At 40.7% G+C, this 26145-nt stretch overlaps 5 protein-coding genes across 6 annotated transcripts; 4 read left to right on the plus strand and 1 right to left on the minus strand.

Moving 5' to 3' along the window:
* The first annotated feature begins 380 nt into the window (after positions 1 to 380).
* Positions 381 to 3990, plus strand: LOC306841388 (uncharacterized protein). Its single transcript, XM_079371265.1, has 6 exons — positions 381 to 552; positions 1310 to 1456; positions 1529 to 1621; positions 1790 to 1995; positions 2597 to 2660; positions 2942 to 3990. The coding sequence occupies exons 3-6, from the start codon at positions 1529 to 1531 to the stop codon at positions 2978 to 2980; spliced, it is 402 nt and encodes a 133-aa protein (XP_079227391.1). The 5' UTR covers positions 381 to 552; positions 1310 to 1456; the 3' UTR covers positions 2981 to 3990.
* On the minus strand, positions 3236 to 7639 carry phf23b (PHD finger protein 23b). The gene is made up of 5 exons (XM_079371263.1): positions 7102 to 7639; positions 5891 to 5922; positions 5687 to 5779; positions 4964 to 5579; positions 3236 to 4875 (listed from the first exon to the last, which is right to left on the minus strand). Exons 1-5 carry the CDS (start codon positions 7127 to 7129, stop codon positions 4682 to 4684), a joined length of 963 nt encoding a protein of 320 aa, XP_079227389.1. The 5' UTR covers positions 7130 to 7639; the 3' UTR covers positions 3236 to 4681.
* Positions 7640 to 7809: 170 nt separating this feature from the next.
* On the plus strand, positions 7810 to 10109 carry elp5 (elongator acetyltransferase complex subunit 5). Its single transcript, XM_079371264.1, has 8 exons — positions 7810 to 8146; positions 8271 to 8331; positions 8406 to 8486; positions 8716 to 8927; positions 9115 to 9290; positions 9388 to 9483; positions 9590 to 9690; positions 9782 to 10109. Exons 1-8 carry the CDS (start codon positions 8092 to 8094, stop codon positions 9888 to 9890), a joined length of 891 nt encoding a protein of 296 aa, XP_079227390.1. The 5' UTR covers positions 7810 to 8091; the 3' UTR covers positions 9891 to 10109.
* Positions 10110 to 10615: 506 nt separating this feature from the next.
* On the plus strand, positions 10616 to 19084 carry LOC306841462 (CTD nuclear envelope phosphatase 1A). Of its 2 annotated transcripts, XM_079371380.1 has the most exons (8): positions 10618 to 11366; positions 13723 to 13789; positions 15909 to 16027; positions 16113 to 16184; positions 16361 to 16477; positions 16581 to 16692; positions 17465 to 17549; positions 17769 to 19084. In XM_079371380.1, the coding sequence occupies exons 1-8, from the start codon at positions 11262 to 11264 to the stop codon at positions 17827 to 17829; spliced, it is 738 nt and encodes a 245-aa protein (XP_079227506.1). In that variant the 5' UTR covers positions 10618 to 11261; the 3' UTR covers positions 17830 to 19084. The 2 variants fall into 2 exon arrangements, with proteins under 2 accessions (XP_079227507.1, XP_079227506.1); XM_079371381.1 differs by lacking the exons at positions 17465 to 17549; positions 17769 to 19084 and adding an exon at positions 17020 to 17166 and having other exon boundaries at positions 10616 to 11366.
* A 3519-nt stretch (positions 19085 to 22603) lies between these two features.
* On the plus strand, positions 22604 to 25530 carry gabarapb (GABA(A) receptor-associated protein b). Its single transcript, XM_079371503.1, has 4 exons — positions 22604 to 22871; positions 24087 to 24165; positions 24264 to 24382; positions 24545 to 25530. The coding sequence occupies exons 1-4, from the start codon at positions 22782 to 22784 to the stop codon at positions 24623 to 24625; spliced, it is 369 nt and encodes a 122-aa protein (XP_079227629.1). The 5' UTR covers positions 22604 to 22781; the 3' UTR covers positions 24626 to 25530.
* The last annotated feature ends 615 nt before the right edge of the window (positions 25531 to 26145 follow it).

Consider the following 26145-nt stretch of genomic DNA (forward strand, 5'->3'; position numbering starts at 1 on the left):
CTACAAAAGCAGTTTGAGTAAACGCTATACAAAAACACACATAGACACACACGGTCACACGCCCAGCCGAGGTTCCTAATGAGGCCTGTCTCTGATAATGAAGCTAATCAGTGCAGCCTATCTGGCCTCTGCCCCTGCTCACATAAAGCCTCCCTTGCCTCAGTTTATTTATACATGTCTGATTTATCAGCAGCTCTGTTTGGTGGGCCTCAATGTCCCAGAATAGAAATAATTAGGACAGGGCGGGAAAGGAGGAAAAGTGAAAACGTGTCTGAATGTGCATACACCCAGAGCAGACCCCCTGCCCACCCCATCCTCTGCCAATCTCTCCATCCACCCCTGCTACACTGTCTCCTCTCTGTCTTGTTTTCTGCAGACGAAGGGAGCAGGCCGGCGGATGGAGGAGTGAGGTGGAGACTGATGTGTGTGGTCTAGATTGGGTGGCAATCTGTGGGAGAAGTAGGGCGAAGCAGAATGATCAAGTTTCTCAGATTGCCACACACACTGGGTTTATCAGTGATCTCTCTGTCTCTGCACTTCCATCTGTCAAAGGCAAGTCATCAACCTAATGATGCAAAATGAAATAAAGTTTCATCTTTTTTAAGCACTGGCAGATAGAAGTAGTTTCAGAAGAGCCAAGAATGTTTAAAAGCCGGTTCTGTTTGCTATATTATCTTCCATGCTGTTGTTTTTTATTTCGTTTTCGTGGAAGCAGCTGAATGTTTGGCAGCATTTTGAGTCTGAGACAAATTCCCCCGAGGGAACAAGAAAGAGTATTGTACCTTATTGTCCGCATCGTACCGCACGATGAATGAATTAATTTTGTTGTCGAATTTTATTATCCCAATCTGCATCAGAGTACTTTTCTTTCTTTTATACCAAGTTTGTCAAATTACTTTATTTTGTCATCGTTTGACAAAATGTTGTTGTCCTTGTTGAAAATTCAATTAATAAAATACTTTAAATATAAATTTTAAAAAGAGATACATTAGTATAGGGTTTTAGTTTATGTTTGAGAGAAGAATCATCTCATGTAATGAATAACAATTCAGCTCTAAGTTGCAAACTACTTGAACTGAGTGTTGTATTTAACACAATATCATTTGAAACACATCACTGACAAACGTCTTGTTAATTCTAATACTGATAAGAGCAATGTTGTCAAGCCAAACTGTCAAATTTCCTATAACTTATACAAGAGGATATTAAAAACATGGGAACAGCTGTCGGGAAAGATCATGTACAGTACCACCCCAATGCAAGCCTGTAAACAGAACAACAATGACCTTATCTCACTCGCATCACTTAGCCTAAACAGCCCCTGGTGCCAGCCCATGATATAAACCCACCCTATAGGCATGGCTACATATACCCTGCACAGTGGTCAACAGATCAGATGAGGTCCAACCTTTGAACCGGCTTGTAAGACAGAAAACTACAAAGAAAGACATTTAAGGTAAGCACCGTGTATATCTATAATGTATCACTTCTTGTGTGTTGCTTTCACTGAATCCTCTATTCTTTGCAGATGCTTTGCTCCAGATGTGTGCTACCTTTCCTGACGCTTTACATTTTGCTGGAGGAAATTTCTGCTGCTTTTTTGCCAAGCAGAAACAAAAGGGTAGGCCTCTATACGTCTTTTTAACTTACTGGAGAAATCCTCTGCAGTTATTTTAAGCATTGTGTGTGTGCGTGTGTGTGTGTGTGTGTGTGTGTGTGTGTGTGTGTGTGTGTGTGTGTGTGTGTGTGTGTGTGTCTGTGTGGCTTTACAATCTGATTGTTGTTTTAGGAAATGAACTGGCTGGAACACGATCTGTTTCCTCGCCTGCCTGATCGGTCAGACGAGGGAGACCTCTCTGTGGGTGATGCTGGGGAAATTAGAAGGGATTTGGACGTCCATAAGTCTCGGTCAGAGACTTTTGTGGCCCCAACAGAGAACTTTACCCAGCGCCAGAACCACCAGTACCAGTACAACCGCAAGGCAAATGAAAAGAGGTGAGGACCCAATGATGGAGAGCTTGTGTGAAGTAAGCAGATCTAAAGGCATTTGGAGGCAGCAGTAACAAAGTCTGTAGGGACATGGGGTTGGGAATCGGAGGGTCACTGGTTCAAGTCCTGGTATTAGCCATAATACAGGAGGAAAGTTGGTCCAGTAGCTGGAGAGTTGTCAGGTCACTTCCTGAGTACTGCCAAGATGCCCTTAAGCAAGTCAGCAAACCCCCAACATTTCTGGCTCAGTGTGTAGCAGCTCAACATATGAACATCTCTTCTTTCATGAGTGTCCACATAGATTCTGTTTGTGCTTGTGTGTTTCTCTGTGAGACGCATAGCTCAATAAAAGAGTGTCAACAAAATCCCTCAAGGATTTACAAAGTATGTAAAAAAAACAACAATTTGACAAAGGTGTTGCTGTAGTTAAAAATCCATTATTCTTATTTTATAGATTTCATAAGATGTTTATATTGTTGCTTTTGAGTTCAAAGTGTAAATAAAATGTTTAATTTTTTTTTGATACAAGTCAATGTACAGTGTGATGGATAAGTATGCATACAGTATCCGAATGATGGGTTTCCTTCCCCCTTCGCGTTGTCTGCAGGAGGAAAGTTGCTCCTATGGACCCCATCGGCAGCTTTCAAATGTCCAGTTCCCGAAACCGAAAGGTGAGTTTTAAGAGGAAATCGTTTGTGAAAACTGTTCAGATCAGTTATAGGCTGTGCACTTTTAAGTGCCATCTAACATTGCTTAAAAATGTCTTGGAGAAATGCACACTTCTAAAACCTTTTTCCAAGCAAATTATTATAATCTAAAATTATTGGTCTAAAAGAGTAGAGTATAGGAAAGCGTGAATGAGAACTAAAGGTGTTAACAAACTTGCACTTTGATAATAGCTAAGTTGCTATGGCGACAGATGACAAACTGAGCATTTGTTTTATCGTTCCAGGATGAACCAGACATGGACCGGGAAGAATTCAGGGAATAGATAAGACAACAGCTGAATAGCAGCACATTTCTTCGGTGTTAATCATTGTTTCATGTTGATTATATTTATTCATGAACTCGTATTTAACTCACCGCCACTAACAAGTGAGATATCTGTTGACCAACTCCCCCTAGTGGTGAAAGATAAACATGACAGGCACTTGCTGTGTGTGTGCAAGGTTTTCAAAAAGTGTTTCAAAATAAACGTTTGTGGGTTGTTATTTTTTTCTACAAAAATAAATGTGTTTATCTGCACTTGTATGTTCCCAAAGACTTTTATTTTTCAAGCTACAGTTAAAGAAAACAATATCAGACTGCAGAAAATATAGATTTTGCTCGGGTATTTTCTCTCTTCACTTTCACATATGTACAGTTGTCAAAGAACAAGATATGTACACAGAAATAAAGTCATAGAGAGAGTGCAACTGCTACTGGAGACTTACCGACACTCCCACCAACAAAAAGAACAAAAAAAAAAAAAAAGCACATGGTAAAACCAAACAAATGCCGCAAACCTACGCGGTTTCAACTTCTTTTCTGTACACTACAAACTTTGTTCTCGATGTGAGACAATCTTACGTCCATTCTCTTATGCAGGCGCCTCTCTAATCCCGCTTCTCAGAAAGCTAACAAATAAACAGTTACATGAAACAGAAAAACAAATACTTTTTTGTACAACCATTCATAAACAAGCCTCAGAGCCACTGTGATAGTGTAAAGCACTGCTGAACCTCGAGTCTTACAGCAACATTACCCCCTCATTTTAAGATGAACATGGAAAACAAAAACACATGAAACAAAAATAAACAATGTAAATGTTGTTCATGGTAAAAACAAAATGGCTATCAATGATTGATTAAACAAGCCAGACAGGCAGAAACATTAAGCGCTCAATCATGAAAGTATACAGCGACATGCTAACCAAGTTCAGATTTAATTAGCCGCAGCTCTACTTTACTTTACATCCCGTTTACGCACCGGAAATGGTATCTGGGTTTTTTTGTTGTTTTTTTTAAAAAGTGCACTGCTCAAAAAATCGTCTGTGTGCAATTTGAAATCGAGCAATTTCGATGCTTAACAATCTATTTTGACAGATTTGATAAACTCAAAAATCACTTACTCTAGAGTATCTCTACATTTTAGGTTCAGTGATCATCACTGATGACCAAAACAAAAATGCAAACTCAGACAAAAATACGATTGAAATAAGACGAGCTGCCCACCTATAGCATCATGCCAAACCTCTAAACAAATAAAAGGAGTGACATTTTCCCGCTCTTCAATTCTATATTTTGACAACTTGCATTGATTTAAAGTCAAACTGAAAATGGAATTCCTTGAGTCACTAAAAAGAAAAAAGTTGTAACTGATTAGTCGCTATCCTCAAGAAAAAATATTTCACCTTAACAGCACAGTCTAAAGACAAGAAAGCCAATTAATGAAGGAATTTATTATTAAAAAACAAATCATCGCCACTGCTGCCTTGTATCCAGTTCTTCGCTGTAGCCAAAGAAAAGAAAGAAGAAAGTGAGGGATAAATAAGAATGGTTGATTGTCAAAAAGAAATCCTAACAAGTGACAATACAGTCGTCATCCAGGTGATAATTTAGGCTGTTTTGGCTGTAGGCATCAAAGAAAACAAGTGTCAGGAGGACAGCAAATACTGGGGGAGTGCAAAATGTCTCTCCCATCCTCTTCATATCTAAGTGTCTTTTTTGTTTCCCGACCGCCGCAAGTCCCTGCACTTGTGGCAGTAAAAGATGTCGGGCACGTTGGATTTCTTGATCTTCGCACATGATAAGTGCACCCATATGCCGCACTGGTTGCATTCGATCATCGGTCGTCCTGCAAAAGGCTTCCCGCAGTAACAGGTGATCAAGTCCCATGAATCATCCCCTGTGTTGATACAATAGAAAACAGTTATAGGAAATGAAATATATAGTAAAGAAATGTCAGCAGTGCACAAATCAAAAGGTAGCTGTACCTGACTCCACCATAATGTCTTCATCTGCGATCCATGTCTCGCCCTCACTGGAGCTCATCTCTGCTTCCCTCATTGACTCATCCGGCTGCATCTTCCCCATCCCCCGCACGCTTGAGGTGGAGCCCCCATGTCCCATCAGGTCATCTCTGACAGGTCGTACCTCTGCATGCGAGTGCCGCGCCTCAGAGTCTGTCTCGCTTTGAGCGGTTGAACTTTTGAGCTTCTTAGGTTTGGGCTGTTTTGAGTTTTTGCTGCGTTTAATGCGTGCTCTCTTCTCGCCTTCGCTGCTGCCACTATCTACCGCTGTCATGGCAGAACCCAGCGACAACTTTTTAAGTTTTTTGTCCTTCTTGCGCTCTGCCTTACTGCTCGCCTGGCTCTCATATAAGGAGTCTTTAAGGCGCATTTTGTCCAGTAGAGTGCTATCAGAGTGCATACGGCGGATGTTTTTGCCCTTATTTGCTCGGGCTTTGCGGACAAACGTGTGGATGGTGTGGATGTCGGAGCTTCCATCAGCCCAAGTGTTGCCTGTAGAGCAGCTTCCTCCACCACCTCCATCAGCTGACAAGCCTGAACTGTGTGCAGAGCTCGATGACGTCGGGGACCATGAACTTTCCTACAAAACACCAAGAATACATTTTTTTTTAGCTATTTTTCTTCTTTCAAAAAACAGACACCAACAATAATTTCTTAAAATCCATGCCATTGTTTGTTGCAGTATACCTCTTTTGAACTGGGGATGTAGCCAGCATATGCAAGGACGAAGCTGCAGAACTTGTTGAAGTCCTCAACAGTCCTCTTTTTCCTCTCTGGGGGCTAAAGATCACAGCACAAAAGTTTCTGTTTAAGAAGATGCAGCTTATCCTAACAAAAAAAGATATTCAACTACCAACATGTTTAACTCAAGACAACATGTCCAGTACTTACCAAAGGTTCAGTTTTACACGTCAAAAGTGAATCTGTTGGTAAAACAGCAAACAAATATATCATTTAAAATTGATTTTTTTTAAAAAAGAGAAGAAGACCTCAACACAAAAGTATGAACACACTGAGGTGATGGGACATGTGGAGCTGAACTGGTGTTAGCTTTTGTTACTGCTCCTTTATTTAATCTGGCTTATTACTAAAGAACATAGTGGCCTTATTCTGTTATGATAACATCAAACAAGTAAGTGTAAACTATTTAAGTGAAAAATAATCAAGTTTGAGCTGTGATCGTCTGCCAGCAACCGGTGTCACTTTGTCTCCATCGCAACTTAAAACAAAATGTGAATATTTAGGCTGGAAGCTTTTAAATAAATGATGGTCATTGGGCAGTCAAAGTTAAATATAATACAGTGCTTTGTAAAAACGTAGTCGACATAGGTCAGTTTGTTGAATAAAAAGCTGTAAACTCGTCATATTGTGTAGCCTGGATGCTACATGCTAACGTTAGCTGACATTTAGAGGAGACGCTAACACAACAAGTTTGAAGGTAAAAAAAATATTTAAATGTTATCAGCTCTTGACTGTGCGGAGATATTTAACTTATGCTGCTCGCAGTTACACTAAGAGTACACATTGGTTGATCACGATGCCTGTAGGAACTTATCTTGCTCCAGTCAGCTAATCGCGCTAGCCTTCTTGAAATGTTAGCAGGAGGCTGGTTAGCAAAGTTAGCTAGCTGTGAGCAATGTTTTACGTTTAATCAAGCTCGCCGACATCAAACTTTGAGTTGAATGTTAAAACGGCGATAAAGTGGCTGACTGACACTTTAAATGAAGGTGAAGCTGACACATTTACAAGTCTGTTTGTTTAAGGTTGTCAGATCACGTTAGCCGTTAGCTGGATGGATCCGCGCGGTAACTAAAACAGTTATGCCATTTTACATGACATTACATGTATTAACATTGAATTAGATATATATAAACAATTAAATACATAAAACCACAGTTGTTCACTTTAAAGTAACTTTTATGACATATTGACGTCAGAACAGAAGTTGGTAAATAGCAGGTCGTGTTATTAATAAAGCATTACGCAGCCGGAGTCGTAACATTAACGTTATACATAACTTATATTTTAAATAGTTGTGTCTTTAAATAAGAACAGGCAACACTTATTATATAAGATAAGGACTGCTGCGCGGTCAAACATACCTTGATGCTCGGACATTATGTCGAGCATTGTCGCCACACCAACAAGGCCTCGAGTCCAGAAACAGAAGGCGAGCTAGCCGGAGAGCAGCGGCCGCCGCGCTGTGCCTTTCCCCCGGCGTGGCTGCACCTCACCGCGGGGCAACTTTAGCAGCAGCGACCCTGAAGGGCGCCGGAGACCCAAGACCCCTCTTTCTGGTTCTTAGTCCACTCTCAGGGTCGATGTAGATTTATTCCTCCGCCCAGGATCCGTTACTAGGATCCAACCGCCTGAACTGTCGCCACAGCAGCGTTATTAGCTAAAATACTAATTCCTCTGTTGCTTAACGTGCTGCACTTAAAGCCCTTTTCTCCCTCATTTATATAACCATCGGTGGAAATACGGCAGAACCGTGAAGACTCCTCAGCGTGATGCGAGTGTTAGCCCCATTTTAGTCCATTCTAGGAACTTCTTCTTCTCTAGGAGAGTTTTTCTTCGTTTCTTCGCCGTATGCACTCACGCACACAAAACGACGGGAGTTTTGACTTTATTCCGCACGGTGCGCGCGCGGCACAAACCTCTTTTGAGCCAGCCAGCAGTAGTGTTACGCGTGAGGCATGCTGGGTAACGTAGTTTACCGCCTCGTAGCTCGCCCTGGGGCAAACACGGGCCGTACATTACTGCTGAACGACATTTCCCACTCAGTATATTTCCTGTTGAGCTTTTTTGGCATCATGGGAAATGAAGTCATTTCATTTGTAAACCCCAAACGTGCCATTTACCGAAACATGCAGCACAGGATAAGGCAGAGAGCGTATTGTTGTGTGATATATATTTTAACGTGACATTCGTTGCTCGTTATTCGGTACGTTTGAGTGGTGTCATACGTTTGCACTTAAAAATACCTGTTTTTATTATGGTTTATTTGTTTGAATATGCTGTAACTCAGAAGTAAGTTATGCTAACTAGCTAAAGCTACCTGAACTACTACAACAAATATATATAGAGGCACCATGTTGACTGAACTATTGCAAGGAGCTGATGCTGGAGGGTTTGTCATTATTCAAGGTAAATTATTAACGACCACTATATCGTTGGGCTCACATGTGAACAATACACGAAATGTCGCCTGGCTGTAAATGAAGCACAATATAGCTTACTGTCGTTATATTTTTTTATTTTTAATTTGTAGATTCTATTAGATGTTCTGGTCGACACCTCCTGAAGAGCTTCATCAATGCTGCACAGAACAGGTATTACAAGTAAAAGTCAACCAGGAATGCAATTTAAATAGAATTATAAGTACATATTTATGTTATGTGTGCAGAGAGGAAGCTGTCCATGTCCTCTGCTTTGAAGTCAACGAGGAAGAGCTGAGAGATGGATTAAAAGGATCCAGTATTGACAGGTAACTGATGGTGCTGAAACAAAGTGCACAAGTTCTTATTTTGACATTTGTTAAATTCATTTAGCAAATTTCAGTGGTTGCTTCTTTTTATTGTCAGATCTTTGTTATTTGTATAGAACATTAGATGATCAAACAAAAATTAATATAAATGAAGCATCTTGTTTTTGTTTTTCTAAAACATACCCATACAAATAAAACAACCATGTACTTTATGTTTGTGTCAACTCAGGGTACACTTTCACAATGCTTACACGGACCCCCTCGGCTGGACTGATCACTCAGCTTTTACAGTTCACCAGTTCTGTTTAGAGGAACTTACTCATCTGGTTAAGCAATCATCGCACTCAAGACCTGCCACCTTAGTGATCGATTCTCTTTCGTGGATCTTGAGACACCACAGTCCCCTTGTTGTCTGCAAGACTCTTCACCAACTTAGAAAAGGTGATTACAAAAAAAAATCAGTACTTCTAATCCGATATCATGACAAGCAAATGTTCCTCACATTTTTTTATAGCAGCAGACTTGAGTTGTGAAGTTAAATAATTGGGTAGTCTTGTTTAAAAGCAAGGTCGAGTTTTTAAAACTATGCAGTAATTTATGAGAAGACTCTTTTCTGTGCTTTCATTAGGGGGAGCTGTAAGAGCTATTATTGCTCTGCTCCATGCTGATATGCATCAGAAGGGGACTGAGGGAAGTGTATGCCACTTAGCTACTTCCGTCATCACCGTAACACCTGGGATGAATGGAGACCAAGCAGTGGCTAAGATAACCAAACGCTCAAAATCTGGGAAAGTTATGCAAGATGTATGCAGATTTGTTTTTTTTTAACATGGTTGTCCTGTGCTGCCTGCACTGTTTTAAGGATTGATAAGATTGATAACTTTGTTTTTTTTGTCCATAGGAGGAGATTTTTAACATCAAAGAGGATTTTACAGTCATGGTACAGAGCAAGACCAGCCATCTTGGACCTAAACACACTCCCACAGAGGAACATGAGGTGCAATATAACTCAAATAAATACAGCTGCACCATTATCTGCCCAATCTAATTATTATTATTATAAGACTTGCAGGACTGAAAAGCGTCTTTTTGTGTTTCCATAGGTGGATCCAACAGCAAACTTGACCTTCAATCTTCGACTGTCAGATACTGAGCGCAAGGCCAGGGAGAAACTTGCACTTCCTTTTGTCTTCAGCAGAGAGAAGTGAGAAACATCTCCACACATTTCATATATTTTCTGTTTTGTTGTTTCTCTTTTATGACAACTTTTCATGTTGTTACCTTTTCTCTCACAGGAAAAGTGCTCTGCTCCACTCCGTGCCAGGTTCTGGAAGGATTCTTTACGAGCCGGATTCCAACGACGACTACGATCAGGAGGACCCTGATGATGATCTTGATGTGTAGCATTTTGTTAAAAATATGTTAATGTCCTTCCAATTCAAAACTCCCAAGATCCAAAGTCTTCACCCCACCTTATGGAGTTTTAAAAATACATGTGTGCAGAAATGGCACACTTTCTGATTTTGAAAGAGATGGACTTTGTTTACAGTTACTGGTACTATGAGGTCAGTATACATAGTAATGCTTATATATTAACAATAAAGAAATGTTTCACCCATGAAATGCATGTTGTATATATATTTTTTTGCTGAATTGACAGTGTTTAAGAAAACAATATGTGAAAAGGCAAGGATACCATGTATTGATTTAAAAAGAGGCTATTGATAACAATGAAGTCTATATTACACTTTAATGTTGATAATGTTAATGTTCTATTCCTATGGCTTTCGGTGTACTCCTACCCATACATTAACAATGTTTTCATGTTACGTGGTATCGGTTTTTGTTTTAGCCCAGACAATTATATTAAAATATACGATGTAAGTAAAAAAAAGCTTGCAAGCTCTCAACTGACATTTTTTTTACAACTTAAAACCACAGCTGCATCATAAGGGTTACTGACACCAATAAAGGCACAACTCTTTGACTATACCAAATAATTAAACTGCACAGCAACTACCAACAAATTATCTTAATAAATGTTGTACAAAGTTAAATGGATAATTCAGCTGGTTAATTCAAACTGACTAATCAGGCTTCATCTACTGCGCGTACACGTCTGTTTATTTTCCATCCACGTGGACGTGCCGCGCGCGACCACAGATTCCTCGCGGAAGTGACGGCAAGGCGGCGATGGCGGCTCGCAGTTTCATTCCGGATTTCCACTGGACTACAAACTGAATTTAACCGGACCGGTTGGACTTTGAGGAACTTTTGTAAAGCTGCCCCTCTTCGTACGCCGCACAGAGCGAAGTCACACTGAACCGGTGCTTGACAACGAGTGTAGCCACAGTTTTTTGGGGGTATTTTTGTCCTCGGTTCAAGGTGGTCACCCTGTCGAGCGGCTAGCGGTAGCTCGATTGCTACTAGCTAACGTTAGTTGGTTCATGAGCTAGCTTGTCAACGAGCTGCGTGCTAAGGTCCACACAGCAGCAGCAGCTTTTCTTTTTGACCACGTCCACATTTGTCCTTTGTAGCTACGATGCGAATGAACTCAAGTTAATGCTAATAGTGCCACAAGTGTGCAGAGCGAGGTACTCACACGTTTGCTTGGCCTCGGGTTCGTTTGAATTGCTAGTTTGGCGGCTGTGGCTAAAGACTGATTTTTAAATATCACGAGCCAGCAAATTCCCCTTCAGTAATTGACCCACAACTTCGGGCACAGGTGTGCTACTTAGCGACAGTTGCTGTGGGGGTCTTCGCGGGCTCATCAACATGCTGAAGACCCGGCAATGTTTACTTGGCATCCGCACTTTTCTCGGCGTAACGTCGAGATTATGGGGCTTCATCATGTACATCCTCAGGAAGCACCTACGAACGGTGAGAAGATGTTTGACGTGTGTCTCTACGTTTACCTGAACCTAACCTTTTATATTTTTAGCACCATTTTCACTGACAGAGATGCTCAGGTCACCTGTCCATCGATCCACTTGTTTTTTTGTTTGTTTTTTTAAACTATTACTTTACGTGATATCTAATTGTGTAAGTAAATACCACTATCCGCTTAACCTCTCATTTAAACACAGCTGCCTTTGTGCCAATTTCATTGGCTAAATATTCACCTTATAATATGGCTGAATGCCTCAGAGCAAGTTTCTTTAATTATCTGATATAACTTGGACATAAAGAGACCACTAAGGATAACAAAGATAGACATTTATTCCTCCTCAAATAATCAGATCTTGTCCCCAGACACTCTCAACTTTACCATTGAGAGTTTTCAGAATCCCAGTCTGATTGAAAACATTTAATGATGATGGTCAAATACTTTTAATTTAGTAAATTAGAATAAAGCAACCTGCTCATTGCTATTTTTCTATCATGTGAACTTTTGCATTTAACTTGATAGAAACAGTAAAATACTTTGTCAGCTAGTTTAACATACTATGTGTTACACCTCAGTCATCACGAATTATCAATGCAGGTGTTTAGTTTTGTATGATTAGACAAACAGAGGAAAGCGTCCTCATCCTAACAGCCTGAAACATCATGCACTCGTCCAAAAACTCTCCATTAAAACACATGATCCACCTGCTTCGAGCTTATTCACACACGTGCAGGTGTTGCCCGATGTTAATAGACATACATGTCATAATGTGGGTGGACTTTGACTCGAGAACCATATCAGGCCGACAAAGCTTGGAGGAGTGCTGTGCGTGTTGTAATGAACTCGCGGGTTGTGAGCAGTGAGATGTCCGGTCCATGTTGTGGCTGAAGTGAGAAGGATTATATCAGCACAGAGAGCGTACTGTTCTCTCTCTCTCTCTTGTTTCTTTCATTCTCACTAACAGTTTAGCACTGTTGTTTACTTCCTTTGATGCACGGGAACACTGTTATGATGTGGCAGCTGCTTATGGGTCGAGCAGTGGAATGAAGGCGATCCTAATGATCGTGAATTGGGACAGGTGACCTGGTGCAAAGTTTAGGGGGGAAAAAACACAATTTCAATGTTAAGTTCTAACTATACTAACTTCTTTACTCTCCCAACCGCCTCCTACGTGATCGGCCTGATCATGGTTACCAGGACAATATGATTTAACAAGCAACTCAGAGTCAACAGAGGATGAGATGTTGTCTTTTACTCTTGTTAACATAGTGCTTACTGAACAATATGTCCACCAGAGGATTGTATGGAGGCTTTTTTTCCTCCACTGTGGTTTGGATGACTCTGGCCTCCACAGCATGTTAGTTTCTGGTCATGGATACCTTCAGGTGTATTATCCTTCACACTCAGAGAGAAACATTTCATCTGTTGCTCGGGTTTAAGCAGCAACATCAGTGAAATGTCTCTAATCAGAAGGAAAATGAGTCACTGAGTTTAGGTCCAGACAGACACTCTCTTGAGAGTGAGGTTTCCCCTGCGGTGGCCAGCATCTGCTTGCACCAATAGGATTCCCCCCGAGCTCACCCTGCCAGGCAGCGGTTGGAGGGGACCCAGAGGGGATGGCCCCCTGTCTGAGGCTAAGGTAGCAGGCAGCCAAGGCCCCACTCAAAGTCACCCTGCAAGTCTCCCTCTCTATGTTTGCCCCATGCTCCACTGACACCCACCGACAGCTGGGGGGATAAAAATAACCCTGTGAAGAAAAGAGCAGAGCCCCCCGGGCGTGAGCGGGACTGGAAAAGATTGTCTCTGAGCAAAGCAAGGAAGTCATGGGACGGACTGAGTTCAGTGCGGGATCCTTCTCGGTCCTCTCACAGAAGAATAACAACATGTCCAAGGCTCGAACACACGTTTTAGAGGGAGTACCTCGGTCTACATCGCCCTGAGCTCGGGTTCACCTGTAGCCTAGCGGTTAGTGAAGCGTGTACGGAGGATATGGTCCTCCAATCAGGCTCTAACCACCGACCTGTCTCTCAAATAAAGGCTTAAAAAGCCCCCCCCCCCCCCCCCCCCAAAAAAAAAAAAGTTTGAGTCTTTATTTTTAAACCATGTTGCTCTTTTCAAATTGGGTCCAGATAACAGGAAACACAGTGACATCAAGACTGTTCCTTTGTGCTCAGGCTAACATAATGCTAAGCTACATTAGAGACGCACATATCAACAGTGTAGCCGTCTATGTTCATCTGTAATCCAAGTTAATAATGAAAGCAACAACCTCATGTTTGAAACCTTTCCATGTGTTTAACAGCGTCCTCCTGCTGTGTTCTGACGCTGCCGTTTGCTCTCTATCTGCAGATAATCCAGTATCAGACGGTGCGATACGACACTTTGCCCCTGTCACCAATCTCCAGAAACAGACTGAGTGAGTACACCACAGCGTTCACGATGCCTTCACGGTCAGGGCTCCTGTGTTAGACCATTCAGAAGTTGTCGCCGGCCGTAAAGTCAACGCTGCTCTGTCCTCATCTTGTCTTCTACGTGGACATGTTTTTTTCTGCTACTTCACAGAAAGGAGACAACAAGGTTTTTGTGATGTAGAAATATGAGCTCAACCAGTCCGTCGAGGAAGACAGAAATTTATCAGCAACACAACAAAAAACATTCAGCCTGATTCCTCTCGAGGGACTTTCCTTATCTTCAGTATTTCTGGAAACTTCGACACATGGCTGTTTTATATTTTGTAATGTTGATTAGATGATTAGCTACAAATCAGATTGAACTTTTTTTTATCTGTCAGTACTTTTGAACCTCTGTCAGAAAGCATCAGCCCATATGATTAAAGATGTGACACTGATGGAGGGAGTTTAAAATAAACTGTGCAGCTCCGCTATGACTAAACGAAGCTTCTCTCAATTCTGTTCTCATATAAGAAAAGTCCAAATGACAGGAAATCAGGCTTACTCTGCTGCATGCTCTGAGGGGGGAAGGAGCAGTATGTCATCTGTCTTATTTGCTCACAGGTTGCAAGATTTGATCAGAGCAGCAGGACCTAAACGCAAACTCTGTAGCTGACCGACTTATGAGGTCGTCATCACGTTCAGGAGCGCATTGTGTCTTCTGTCTGACGTTCTGTCCACATTTGTTGCTTCACGTAGTTTTTACTTTGTTTTGTGTCAACATGCTCAGCGATTTTAAAAGTGTTTTAAAACAGTAACCTGACGGTCGGTGCATTCGTGTGATGAGTCCTACTGACATTGACAGAAATAGTCTGGACCCCGAGGGGGGGGGGATCTCCATGTGAAGCAACATGAGTTGGACACCTCGGCCTCAGTTGCCAAAAAAAATGTTTATTTCAGATATATGTAGGAGAAATAATAAAGTGTAATGTCAAACAGCAGATGGACTCATCGCTGTCAGTGATAACTAACATGCACTCTTTACTTTTATCTTATCTCGATGTCCAACAATGCTATCACAATTTGCAAATTTTTCTCCTATCTCAAATCCTGTGACTGCTCCTTAGTGACTGATAACACCAGTAAAGGCTCAGTCTTGTTGTTGTTGAATGATGGAACAAAGTCGCACAACTCCAGAACCACATCTGCAGCTGTCATGAACACGGAGAGTTTTGGTAGAAATACGTCGTCACCTAAATGATGTCGAACCGATGCACAGCTGACCACAGCACACACAGACCAACGTGTTGCTGAAGAGCGTCAGCAGAAGGCTCCAGTTAAAGGACTGGAGATTGTTAGAGCTTTAAAAACAGCTTTCAACTGAGAAAAGAAAATGTCTGAATCAGCTCAACAGGATAAAAAAACAAAAAAGTTTCCTGCTGTGACTCTTGCAGTGAAGAGTCGAGTTCATGTTGTGGAAGTGAAGAGGAAATGTGAAGTTTTGCAGACAGCACACACACGCACGCGCGCACTTATCAGTGTGTGTGTTGATGCTGACGGAGCTTTTCTCCTACCCGTGAAGAGCTCATTGAAAAAAAAAAACACTCGACTTAGAGGAAGAATTGCGTTTCAGTTCTACCTTACTTAAATCTACGCTGACCTCGGATGGAGATCAAGGTCCGTTCTCAGACAGATTCTTTTCTATTCACTTTGCTGTTATTTCTGTTGAAGTCTGACGTTCAGCTGTGGTACGAAGACTTTTTTACCACTAAGTTTCTTTTCATGGAAGAATGAATGCAGTCTTTTGTTGATACAAACTCTTTTTCTTTTGGAGTTTACAGACATTTTTTTTTAAACTGAATTCAGTGATGATGGCTTCCTGGCTCAGACTGTAAATACAGAATCAGCACCAACTGTTCTGATGCTATAAATACAGTAACTTTAGCACGTCGTACTACTATTAGAACTAAGAAGGTTTTTCGAGCATAAACACAAACCACAGCGTGCTGAGTGTTGTAATAAGAGCTGTATTAGATACGTGCAGATTGTCCTGTGACCATGTTCTCACACGTATGTAAAGGTTGTTCATGTTACTTCCTGCTTCACCACAGTACTCGCTCATCTGTGTTTTCTGACGCACTCTAGACGCAGTAAAGAGGAAGATTCTGGTTCTGGACCTGGATGAAACGCTGATCCACTCTCACCACGACGGGGTCCTCAGACCCACAGTGAGACCTGGCACGCCGCCAGACTTCATCCTCAAAGTACGACTTGTGAGACGCACGATTGACCGCGCGCACGTTTCGAAGCGCCGTTGTCTCAACCAGCCTTTCTTTTTTTCCGCCGCAGGTCGTCATCGACAAACACCCAGTCAGATTCTTCGTACATAAAAGGCCGCACGTCGATTTCTTTTTAGAAGTGGTGAGTCTGCCGTCAGAGTTTGTGTTTTTACATAAACATAAGTGAGGCACGCTGTTAGCTCGACTCTTGTTGGGATCACATTTTATCCCGTCTGTCGTATGTCGATGTCATCAAACTTTAACGTTTTGGAGAATGATCCGTTGTGTGTGTGTGTGTGTGTGTGTGTGTGTGCACAGGTGAGCCAGTGGTATGAGCTGGTGGTTTTCACAGCCAGCATGGAGATCTACGGCTCAGCAGTGGCGGACAAGCTGGACAACAACAGGAACATCCTGAAACGCAGATACTACAGACAGGTACGGTCACGAAGTCCGTCCAGTGAAGCGAAGACTGCTCGGACTCGTTGGGTCCTCTCCCTGATGGTGTCACTGACTTCTGTGTTTGTTTCTCTCCTGCCAGCATTGCACATTGGATCTAGGTAGTTATATTAAAGACTTGTCTGTAGTACACGATGACCTGTCCAGTATCGTCATCCTGGACAACTCGCCTGGTGCTTATCGAAGCCATCCAGGTAAGATGGGAAGCCGGTGTCTCTGTCCATCACATGATCCATAAATGATCCAGTCTTTTTTTTTTTTTTTTTTTTGTCTAACAGGTGATGTTTATTGTTATTCAGTAAAATGTGTTTGTTGTGGACTCTGGGGAAATAGAAATGACTATTTTTCAATACTATTATTAATTCTTTAATTCTAATTCTACTATTTTAATTCTAAAATGTGTTAGCTATAGCACTAGCTCAAATATTAGCATGTTCAAGAAGAAAAGTAAACCTCCGTTAATGATGCTTTCAGTAGTTTCTACATACATGACTAACATGAGTTGAACTGTTTTGGCACAGATTTTGACCCTACATGCTACCCATAGAGCAAGACAGAGTTGAGCAGCATGCTACAGCCTAAACTTTCCAGGACGCTATCATTTCAGTATGTGGGTGATAGAAAACAAAAAAGAAGGCCTTTACAGGTCCCAGCCATCACAGAACGATGTAAGATGAGATGTTGTGTGTAACCTTTTGTAAAATGTTCTCGCTCACTGTTGTTTTTGAAAAGGTGAACGATGAAGGTCTCATCGGCTGCCTGTATCTGCACATGAATCTTTACCACACTAGCTGAAGGTGTTATCATGTCCGTGTCCAGCCTATGATGAGGGGAAACTGAACTGTCTAATTGTCAATCGGAGGCTTGCCTTGTAAATGCAGCATCAGTGCATGTGAAATGTGCAGCTCCTCTCACATTCACTCTGCATGTCCACTTCTCTAACTCGACTGACTCTCTGCCCTCCAGACAATGCAATACCTATCAAGTCCTGGTTCAGCGACCCTAGTGACACAGCACTTCTTAATTTGCTGCCTATGCTGGATGCACTAAGGTAAGGGCAAAACTTCAACTGAGCTATAATAAAGAGGTGAAAGCTCATAGCTATAACTGTCTAACATGATGTCGGTCCATTTCATCACCCATCGTTTTGTCCTGTTTATTTCATTTATGATGGGCGACAATCTGTGTACAGATTCTACATTTCCATGTTTATGTTGACTGGACTGAGTGTCAAATGTAACATTTCCACGTTTCCCTATCTTTTTCCCAGGTTCACCGCTGATGTGCGCTCTGTCCTCAGTCGAAATCTCCATCAGCACCGGCTCTGGTGATTGGCTGAATCAGGAGGGTCGGGGCTTGTTGACCTGCCCCTTCCTCTCCGCCGGCTTCCTGCCCGCCCTCCATTCCCACACAGACAACCCACCAGCCCTCTGCAAGCCTGTCAGGGCGCCTCCAGAGGAGACGGGGGTTGGGGCAACCGCCTAACATGGGAAGAACAGTACGGGATCATTAGAACCCCAAAAACTACTGAGGAGGGAGGGGGGAGCCAGCTTGTTTATTATTTTTCTCTTCTTGATCTTTCTTTGTATTTTTTTTTTTTTTTTTCCAAAACAAAATGGAGCCTCTCTGCCTTATCGCTCCTGATACTGACTGTGTGCGTACGAAGTTGAGCTTATGTAAGTGAGTCGGGAGAATGCTTGCTGACTTCGTTAGTCCTTTTTAAACTTTTTGACAATTGGGAGGGGAGGGGGGCAAGAGGAGAATCAGCAAAGCAACAAAGACAATAATACATTATTATTTCTTCTTCTCCTCCATCGCTACCGGACTTTGCACTTCAGAAGACAACTCATCGGTTTCCTGTCTTGACCGTTCAGAACATCTGAACAGGGGGAAATAAAGAACTGCCCCCCTTTTTTCTTTTTCTTTTTCTCTTTTTTTATTAGATCAACCTCACAGCTCGACGGTGATTCAATAATTCCTGAGGTACATTTCCCCCCACTTGAACAAGATCGGATCAACTTTACGGTGTAATTGATGGACTTCTGCTTGCATCATACCATCCACAGGCGTGTTTCTGGACTCAAATCTGTGCAGCCTGACGTATTTTTTCTCTGTCACTTTTTTCCCCCATAGCTCCTCATGGGACTCTGTGATAAGGACGGCTGAAAAGTAATGAGATAAAAAAAAAAAAAAAAAAAAAGGTAACAATGTGTGGACTGTCGTGCCGCTGTTCCATATCTGATTGTTTCTCTCTTATAATATATGATAGTACAAATTCTGCACACCACAACATTTCATTCTCTCCCTCTTGCAATTTGATGCTGTTCTGATTTCATCAAATAGGAATTGCACTTAATTTTTTTTGCCCTTCTCTTTTTGTTGCAGTCGGTTTTGTCTATGACTCAAATTTGCAGCCTTCCCCACCCTTCGGTTTTTACCTGCTCCGCTTCCTGTAAGGGTTCGACTATTAGACCCTCCTTCTTTAAATGCCTTCTGAACAATGTCAGTCTCGTCAAGGCTCACAGCGGCTTCTTATTGGCTCTGTCTCCAGGTCTGTGTTACTAATAAAACACTTGTCAGTATCGACCAGTTATTATCTGGCTTCATTTGTTTTTTGTTTGTTTTCATGTGCAGTCCTACTTACTGCATCTGATTTCGCAGCTGTTTCAGAAGACTTCCTTCACTCGAGAAGGATCCTGGATGGATTCACGCTTAGTTTGCTTCCCCTAACAGTCTGCTGCCATCTTGTGGTGTGACAGGAAACTACATTGGTCCGCCTGGTGTCCTGCTTGAGTCTTCCTTCTTGAAGTTCTCCTGGATGCTGTCTGGGTCTGTAAAAGATTGAAACACAATTGTGATTGTGACAGAGCACTAATGGGTTAGTTAGGACACTTGTATTAATAAGACAAAAACAAATATCAACCTCGTATATTACAGTGAACCAATTCTGACATTTGAATTTCAAACGGACCATTTGTATGTGCCTTACCATTTTAGTACCAGTTAAAATCAGATGTGTGTAGACCAGGTTTTATTTTTTTGGTTCTAGCTTGATTTTAATTGGTCAGGACCGTGGACAGTTAGATAAAGGTATGATATACGGGTCAGAATCCAATCCAGGCCGTAAACTCAGACGACTCATGCCTTTGTACGTGGGGCGCGACCGACCCGCTAGTCCATCTGCACCCAAATATGGCTTCATCCTAATATGAAAAGAAACTGAGTTAATTTTACGGGATTTTTTTTTTTTCTGTCCTCTACTTCAACAGTCATTCATATCTATAAAAGATCATCACATTCATTCTGGGAACAAATAATTCATCCCATCTGGAACATCGTTTTTTTTTAACATCTCTTGTATCAGCTGAGGAGAAAATCGGAGTCACTTGCCCTTGAACATGACTCTGCTCTCTTCCTTGAACTTTTACATCTTTTAATCATCCAACTATCTGCAGATGCTTTTGCTAAAAAAACAACAACCTGTAAATGTTGCACACTAAGGGACTCCCGCAATCACCTAAAAACAAGCTATGTTACATATTCCCTGAGTACCGCACTGCAGCAGTTTTCTATCACAAATCATTTGAATTTAGCTGTAAAACCTAAACATTAGACACAGTTTAACATGGTGTTCTGGTTGTTTAATGGCATATAGTAAGAACTAATTTTAAACAGTCATCAGTGCATAAATACATGGCTGATATCTGATCACGTCTTTCAGGCATATTGACGTACAGCTGGGCGATATGAACCAAAATCATATCTTGATGTGTTTCTTGCTGGATTCTTTTTCCTGCAAAGAAAAAAGGTTGAAGAGGGACAGTAAGAGGAGAAATAAGCGAACTGACGACACTACAGAGTGTTAACTAAACGCAACACAAACTTGTCTTACTCTATATCTCCTTGAAACTTCTTTATATTGTCCCCAATAAGACATGTTTTATTTGCTAGATGTAGCTGATAAACTTGAAAGTGAATGTAGATACCTGTTTGTTAAGGCTAAATATGCAAGTGTGGTTATTCTAGTTTTTAAATCAAATTGATTTTCTTTATGTAATTAGTTTATATTTTTTAAAACCAACAGCAGTGTGATCTGTCATCTATGTCAAAGCATAAAGGAGTTTGCAATAGTACTGTTGCAGGCCCAGAGTAAACTGGTATTTAATAGCTGCTTCCAAAGATGATTTAAAAGTGAAACTGAAAGCTTGACACTAAAAAAGGTTTTATCTAACACCTCCAGAAATATTTAATTTGTGCTTCCACCTGTCAGCCTTTAAAATCCATCTCCTCTTGTGTTGTTTGCACACAGTCTGTTAAAAAAAAAAGGTCCACGAGGGAAGACTGCTTACTCTGTTTTTTCCTCTCCTGCTTCTGCCTGGCAGCTCAGCCTGCTGTACATGTGGTTGGGGACACCATAGAGACAACTTCATAAAGCCTGGACCTGTCTGACCAGTCTCTGACGAAGCAGGACTGAGCTGTATCTGCTGAGCTATCTTTGTGAAAGACTGTCATTCTAGTGTGTGGTGGGAGAGGCAGGCTTTATTTCAGCGAAGTCACCCATAACAATGAGGAGGAATGATTTATACCCACGGTGGAAGTATGACTCTACTTTTGAAGCATAGAGCGTGGATATAAGACCTGGAGCACAGTTCAGTCCCTCAATGACTCAGCACATTTTATTTATTCTTCTCTGGAGCACAATAACTACAATCTCTACAAACTCAAACTTCTGTTGAAATCTACCACTCACAAAAGAGGAACGAAAGTTCAGTTCAGTTTCAGTTCAGAAGCCCAAGTAGTTTCCCCTTCATGAGAGACCATTTAAATGCAGAATCTCTAAATCTGATCTTATGCGTAAACCACTTTAAGACTTTGAAGTCTAAAGGGGAAATAAGGAGCAGATATCACATGACCAAAGTAGCTGCATGAGTCACAGCTGCGGGTCAGTTGCACAATAAACGGGTATAACGTCAATAAGTGTTTTAAGGAGGATGTGCACATACATGTGACTGTGACTGTCAACTTGATAATATTTTATGTTATGTTAGTACAGACAATCCCGCTGTTTTTTTTTTGTTTTGTTTTTTAAAATCATTTTATTTTCATTTGAATGTTTTTTCAAATCTCTGAATAAAAATTTTATTTTGAGCTCAAATGTTTAGATTCGCTTCAGTCAAGGAGATGTAGTTCAACATCAATCCCTGAACTGTTTCAAACAAAACAAAAAATAGTCACCTACAACAAAACGTTTCTCTTTGAAATGTTTAATTGTAAGTTATCGTCAATGTTTTTCGATCATCTATTGAATTCAAGAACATTTTCTATTTCGGAAAGGTAATTCATTCAGTAGTTTAAAACTGTATATTGTTGGTAGTAATAATAATGCCTTTAACAGATAAGAAAGCCATAAAGCTCATGCTGGTTTAGACACTAGTAAAAGAAGCTGTGTTGAAAGGGATCATTTCGGTTCATTTTCCCCCAAAGGACTCTTTTCAAGCATTTACAATATGGGGATTGATGCTTAAAGGATGCCAGCTTTTATACAAACTATTAAAGCTGGGAGCGTTTCTGAGTAAGGGTGGGTCTCCCTTTGATTCTCCAATAAAAAAAGGTTAAACGGTCCCTCCTTCTTTGCTCTCTGAAAACAGCAGAAATTGATTAATTTATAGACAATGAAGCCACTATATACCAAAGTCACTGATAATAAGTAAACAGGCCAAGGCTACAAAATACTAATCATTTTCTCCCGGGCCAGCTGAATGCCTTTCGTATCAATATAAACAGAAACCAATAACTTTAAGGACACATTATCAGTGTATCGCGATATGTTTCTCCGCTCTTGCTGCTAACTGCTGGGCCTCGGTCATATGACAAGGACAGCCGCCTCGTCACTGCCCTGCCCTGCGTCGTCATGCGCAGCGGATGATCAAAATAATATAGTTCCAAAGAACATTGCATCATGTCGTCTCAACCTTTTCTAAAATTATCTGTTTTAAAGAAGGATATTCTTTAATGAATGTCGATTTGCAACTCGACGAGTTTAGTACACGTAGTCAAGGATAACGTGAAGACAGTCCATCGAACTACACTCCCCGCAACGTCATATTGTTATTGTATCCCTCCGCGGCAGTCGCACTAGGAAAACAGCTGTGGTGAGCTAAGCGCAAGTTAGCATCGTTTGTTTTTGTCGTGTGTGTCAGCGAGTCGAGCCCTTCCTCTTGAGTAAAACCGCTTTCTCACGATCCCGGAGTGACCGACACGTTGTCTGTCATCTCTCTTAAAGATGAAGTTTCAGTACAAAGAAGAGCATCCCTTTGAGAAAAGACGGTCCGAGGGCGAGAAAATAAGGAAGAAGTATCCGGACAGGGTTCCTGTAAGTAGCTAACGCTTTTAGCTTCGTAGCACGATCCGTGTTGTTAGCTATTTCACGGGTACAAAGACTTACCTCGATACACTGACATCCAGAATACATATATGGACATGTAAATAGGATTACACTGTTGAGTTTCAGCTACACATGATGATTTAAGTCCTCGGGGTGTGTCTGCCACGTTAGTAAACAGCAGCAGTTAGCTTCAGAGCTAATTGGAGGTGAACCGAGGAGGAGTTCGGCCGCACTGAAAAGGCCACCTTAAAGCTTCACCTAATTCTTCCTGTGTGTGTTTTTATTTTAGCCAATTCTTCTGCATTATTGCCAAATCATACGACAATGGTCATAAAACCATGTTGAGTATAAACAGTGTGGAGAAAGATGTAGTTTTAAGGTGTGTGTTGTAACTCTTAACAGCAGTGATCTTTAAATAGTGTCAACAAACAGGACACTTGTTTACGTCGAGCTGACTCCAATAAATGGATTGTATTTTCTTAACAATGGATAACTAACAGTTTTTTTTCAGTCACAGGTTGGGTTTATCTCTAAATTATTTTAATTAAAACAGTTTAATTGTAGAGTAATCCTTAAATTTAATTGGTCTTAATATTAAAAACCAAGACATTTTTTCTTCTAAATCATGAGGACAAACTTCCCTGTCTTGGTTTGCGTTTTCAATTGATAAAAAAAAATAAATGTCATCTTAAAGACAAAGGAACATAGAAAATAAAACTACTTTAAGGGCTGGATCGAGTACACTCAACCACTTTGGTCCTACAAATACAATAATAAGTGATGATTCTGATTTCTGATCATTTTCACGATTTAAGCTCTAAAACAAAATGCTGCTTCACATTCACGGTGTGTTGGCAGGTAGGATTCTTGAAGTCCTATTTTTAGACTGCATTACAGTAGTTTCATTTTAGATAGATTTGAAGTCTTTGTGTCTAATAAATACGTTGTTTTCTTGCTAACTAGTCAAATACAGAACATGCTCAGGTGTTGTAAATGTATGAAATCAGTCACCATACTTAAGTTTAATAAATGACCTTTCTTTCTTGACTGACGAATGAGTGCATGCTCACATCCCTTTTCTTGATAAGGTGACACTGTGTCACTTCTTAACGCTGAACACAGAATGCCTTTGTGTCGTGAACAATGCGTTATATATTTTTATTCGGTTGTGTTGTGTAATTCTTTTTCTTTATCTTTTTTCAGGTTATTGTGGAGAAAGCCCCCAAAGCCAGAATAGGAGACCTGGACAAGAAGAAATACCTTGTCCCCTCCGACCTGACAGGTAAATATTTCATAATGCTCCTTTTCCAGACATCAAGGAGGAACTGTAGTAGGTTACACTGAAACTGAAAAATTGTCAATTTTTTTTTTTCCCATCAGTGGGTCAGTTTTATTTCCTCATCCGGAAAAGAATCCACTTGCGGGCTGAGGACGCTCTCTTCTTCTTTGTAAACAACGTCATTCCACCCACCTCAGCTACCATGGGACAGTTGTACCAGGTCAGAGTCTTACTCATTTTCTACCTCACTAGTCAGTGCTCTTGACTGCGTGTTTGACATTGTAGTGCGTTACCTTTTTTCCCTCCTTATATTAAAAATGAGCCTCTTTGTGCATCTTTAATATCCTTCTGACATCTCGTTCTGTCTTTCTGTCTCTTCCAGGAGCATCACGAAGAGGACTTTTTCCTCTACATTGCCTACAGTGATGAGAGCGTGTATGGGAGCAGCCAAAGGGAAATCTGATCCCACTACCCCCCCTCCCCCAACCACTACCAATCACCCTGAGACCTCCACCATTCATTCATTTAAATATTAAATCCAGCTCAGCAGCCTAGAGTTCCCAGAGTAAATATGTTGAATGCACTTTCACCATACATTACCCTCTCTCCTATCCATTTATGTCTTTATTAATCTGCAGTCTGAGTTGTATTTGCCTCTGCTTTTCTTTACAGTAGGTTAAAGTGGTCTCTGGCCAGTTATATTTCTAGTGTTACGATCATGCTTATTTGAAAACACTGAGAAATGGTAAAAAGTCTTTAGAATAGGCTGCGATTTTAGCTGGGGTTAAGGGAAGAAGGGCGGAAGTGTGGGAGTTTAAATCAGCTGTTCTGGACAATGAAGATAGTTTTTGGTTGTCTGCTTTTGTTGGTTTTCTGGAGGAAAATGTGTTTTGAGTGTAGGGCAGGAGATGAAAATATCTGAACCATTGAAGGCAGGTTTTTTTTGTGTGTTTCTGGCAGAGTAAAAAGATAACTGTTTTGCAGTTCTTGTCTGAAAAAAACACTTAAGTTTTTTTTAGTTAAAACTCACCAGGTAAGGTAGTCCTTGAATAACAGCATGTGTAATATCACGTATCAGAACTTAGCAAGGAGTAAAATAAAATTCAGACTAAACACTCATCCCCTGCTTTCAGTGGTAAGACTATTATGTTGACTGCTACTATGGTTATTGTTGTAATTGTTGTTCATTTTAGATGGCTTAATTTCTAAAGGTATTGTAAAGCTGAGTGCAATTTTCTCTTCTTTTTTTTTAAAGTTTGTCTCCTTTTTTTTTTTTTAAATGTAAGATTTGAACTCTATATACAGCTGCATTACTGGCGCCCTCTCTCCACTCATGACCATACATGATAAAATATGATAAAAAGCTAACCGGTTTCCTTGTCTTTATTTCATGTTTGTTTTTTTGTTTTTTTTATTACATTTATTACAGGCTTGCAAACAAAAAAACAGCAAAGTCATCTTTGGTATGGTTTGAAAGCAATCAAAAATGTCAACACCCCCTTTGATTACAGAAACCGACCAGTGTGTTTCTATCACATATAAAAATATTTATCTTAAAGGATGTTAAAATCTATTGAAAAACATCCTACATTTATGATAAAATATGGCCTCTGCTCCTGTTTATTTGCTTGGGCTGCCTTATCATATCAACCACCTTGACTGTCTAAATATGTGCGCAAGATGACTCAGATATCTTGTTTACTTTGAGTGATCTAATTTAAAACCTATTGTTTCTTTGATCAACTACCGGTAATATATATTATAAAAACTGTCGACAGAACAGTGCATCATATAACAGTCACATGAAATTAATGTACAGAAGAAAAATGTTACAAGCAGACATGCAAGGTATGTCGAAAAAAAAAATGGGGCATATCTGAAACTTTGATCATTGTTAATTCAGCTGAAACATTGTTTATTAGATTTAAAAACAGGACTGTCTGCTTTTGGACTTTCAGAAATGTTATGAGCACATTTGTTTTG

Source organism: Symphodus melops, assembly GCF_947650265.1.
Source record: "Symphodus melops genome assembly, chromosome: 20".
Lineage (NCBI taxonomy): Eukaryota > Metazoa > Chordata > Actinopteri > Labriformes > Labridae > Symphodus > Symphodus melops.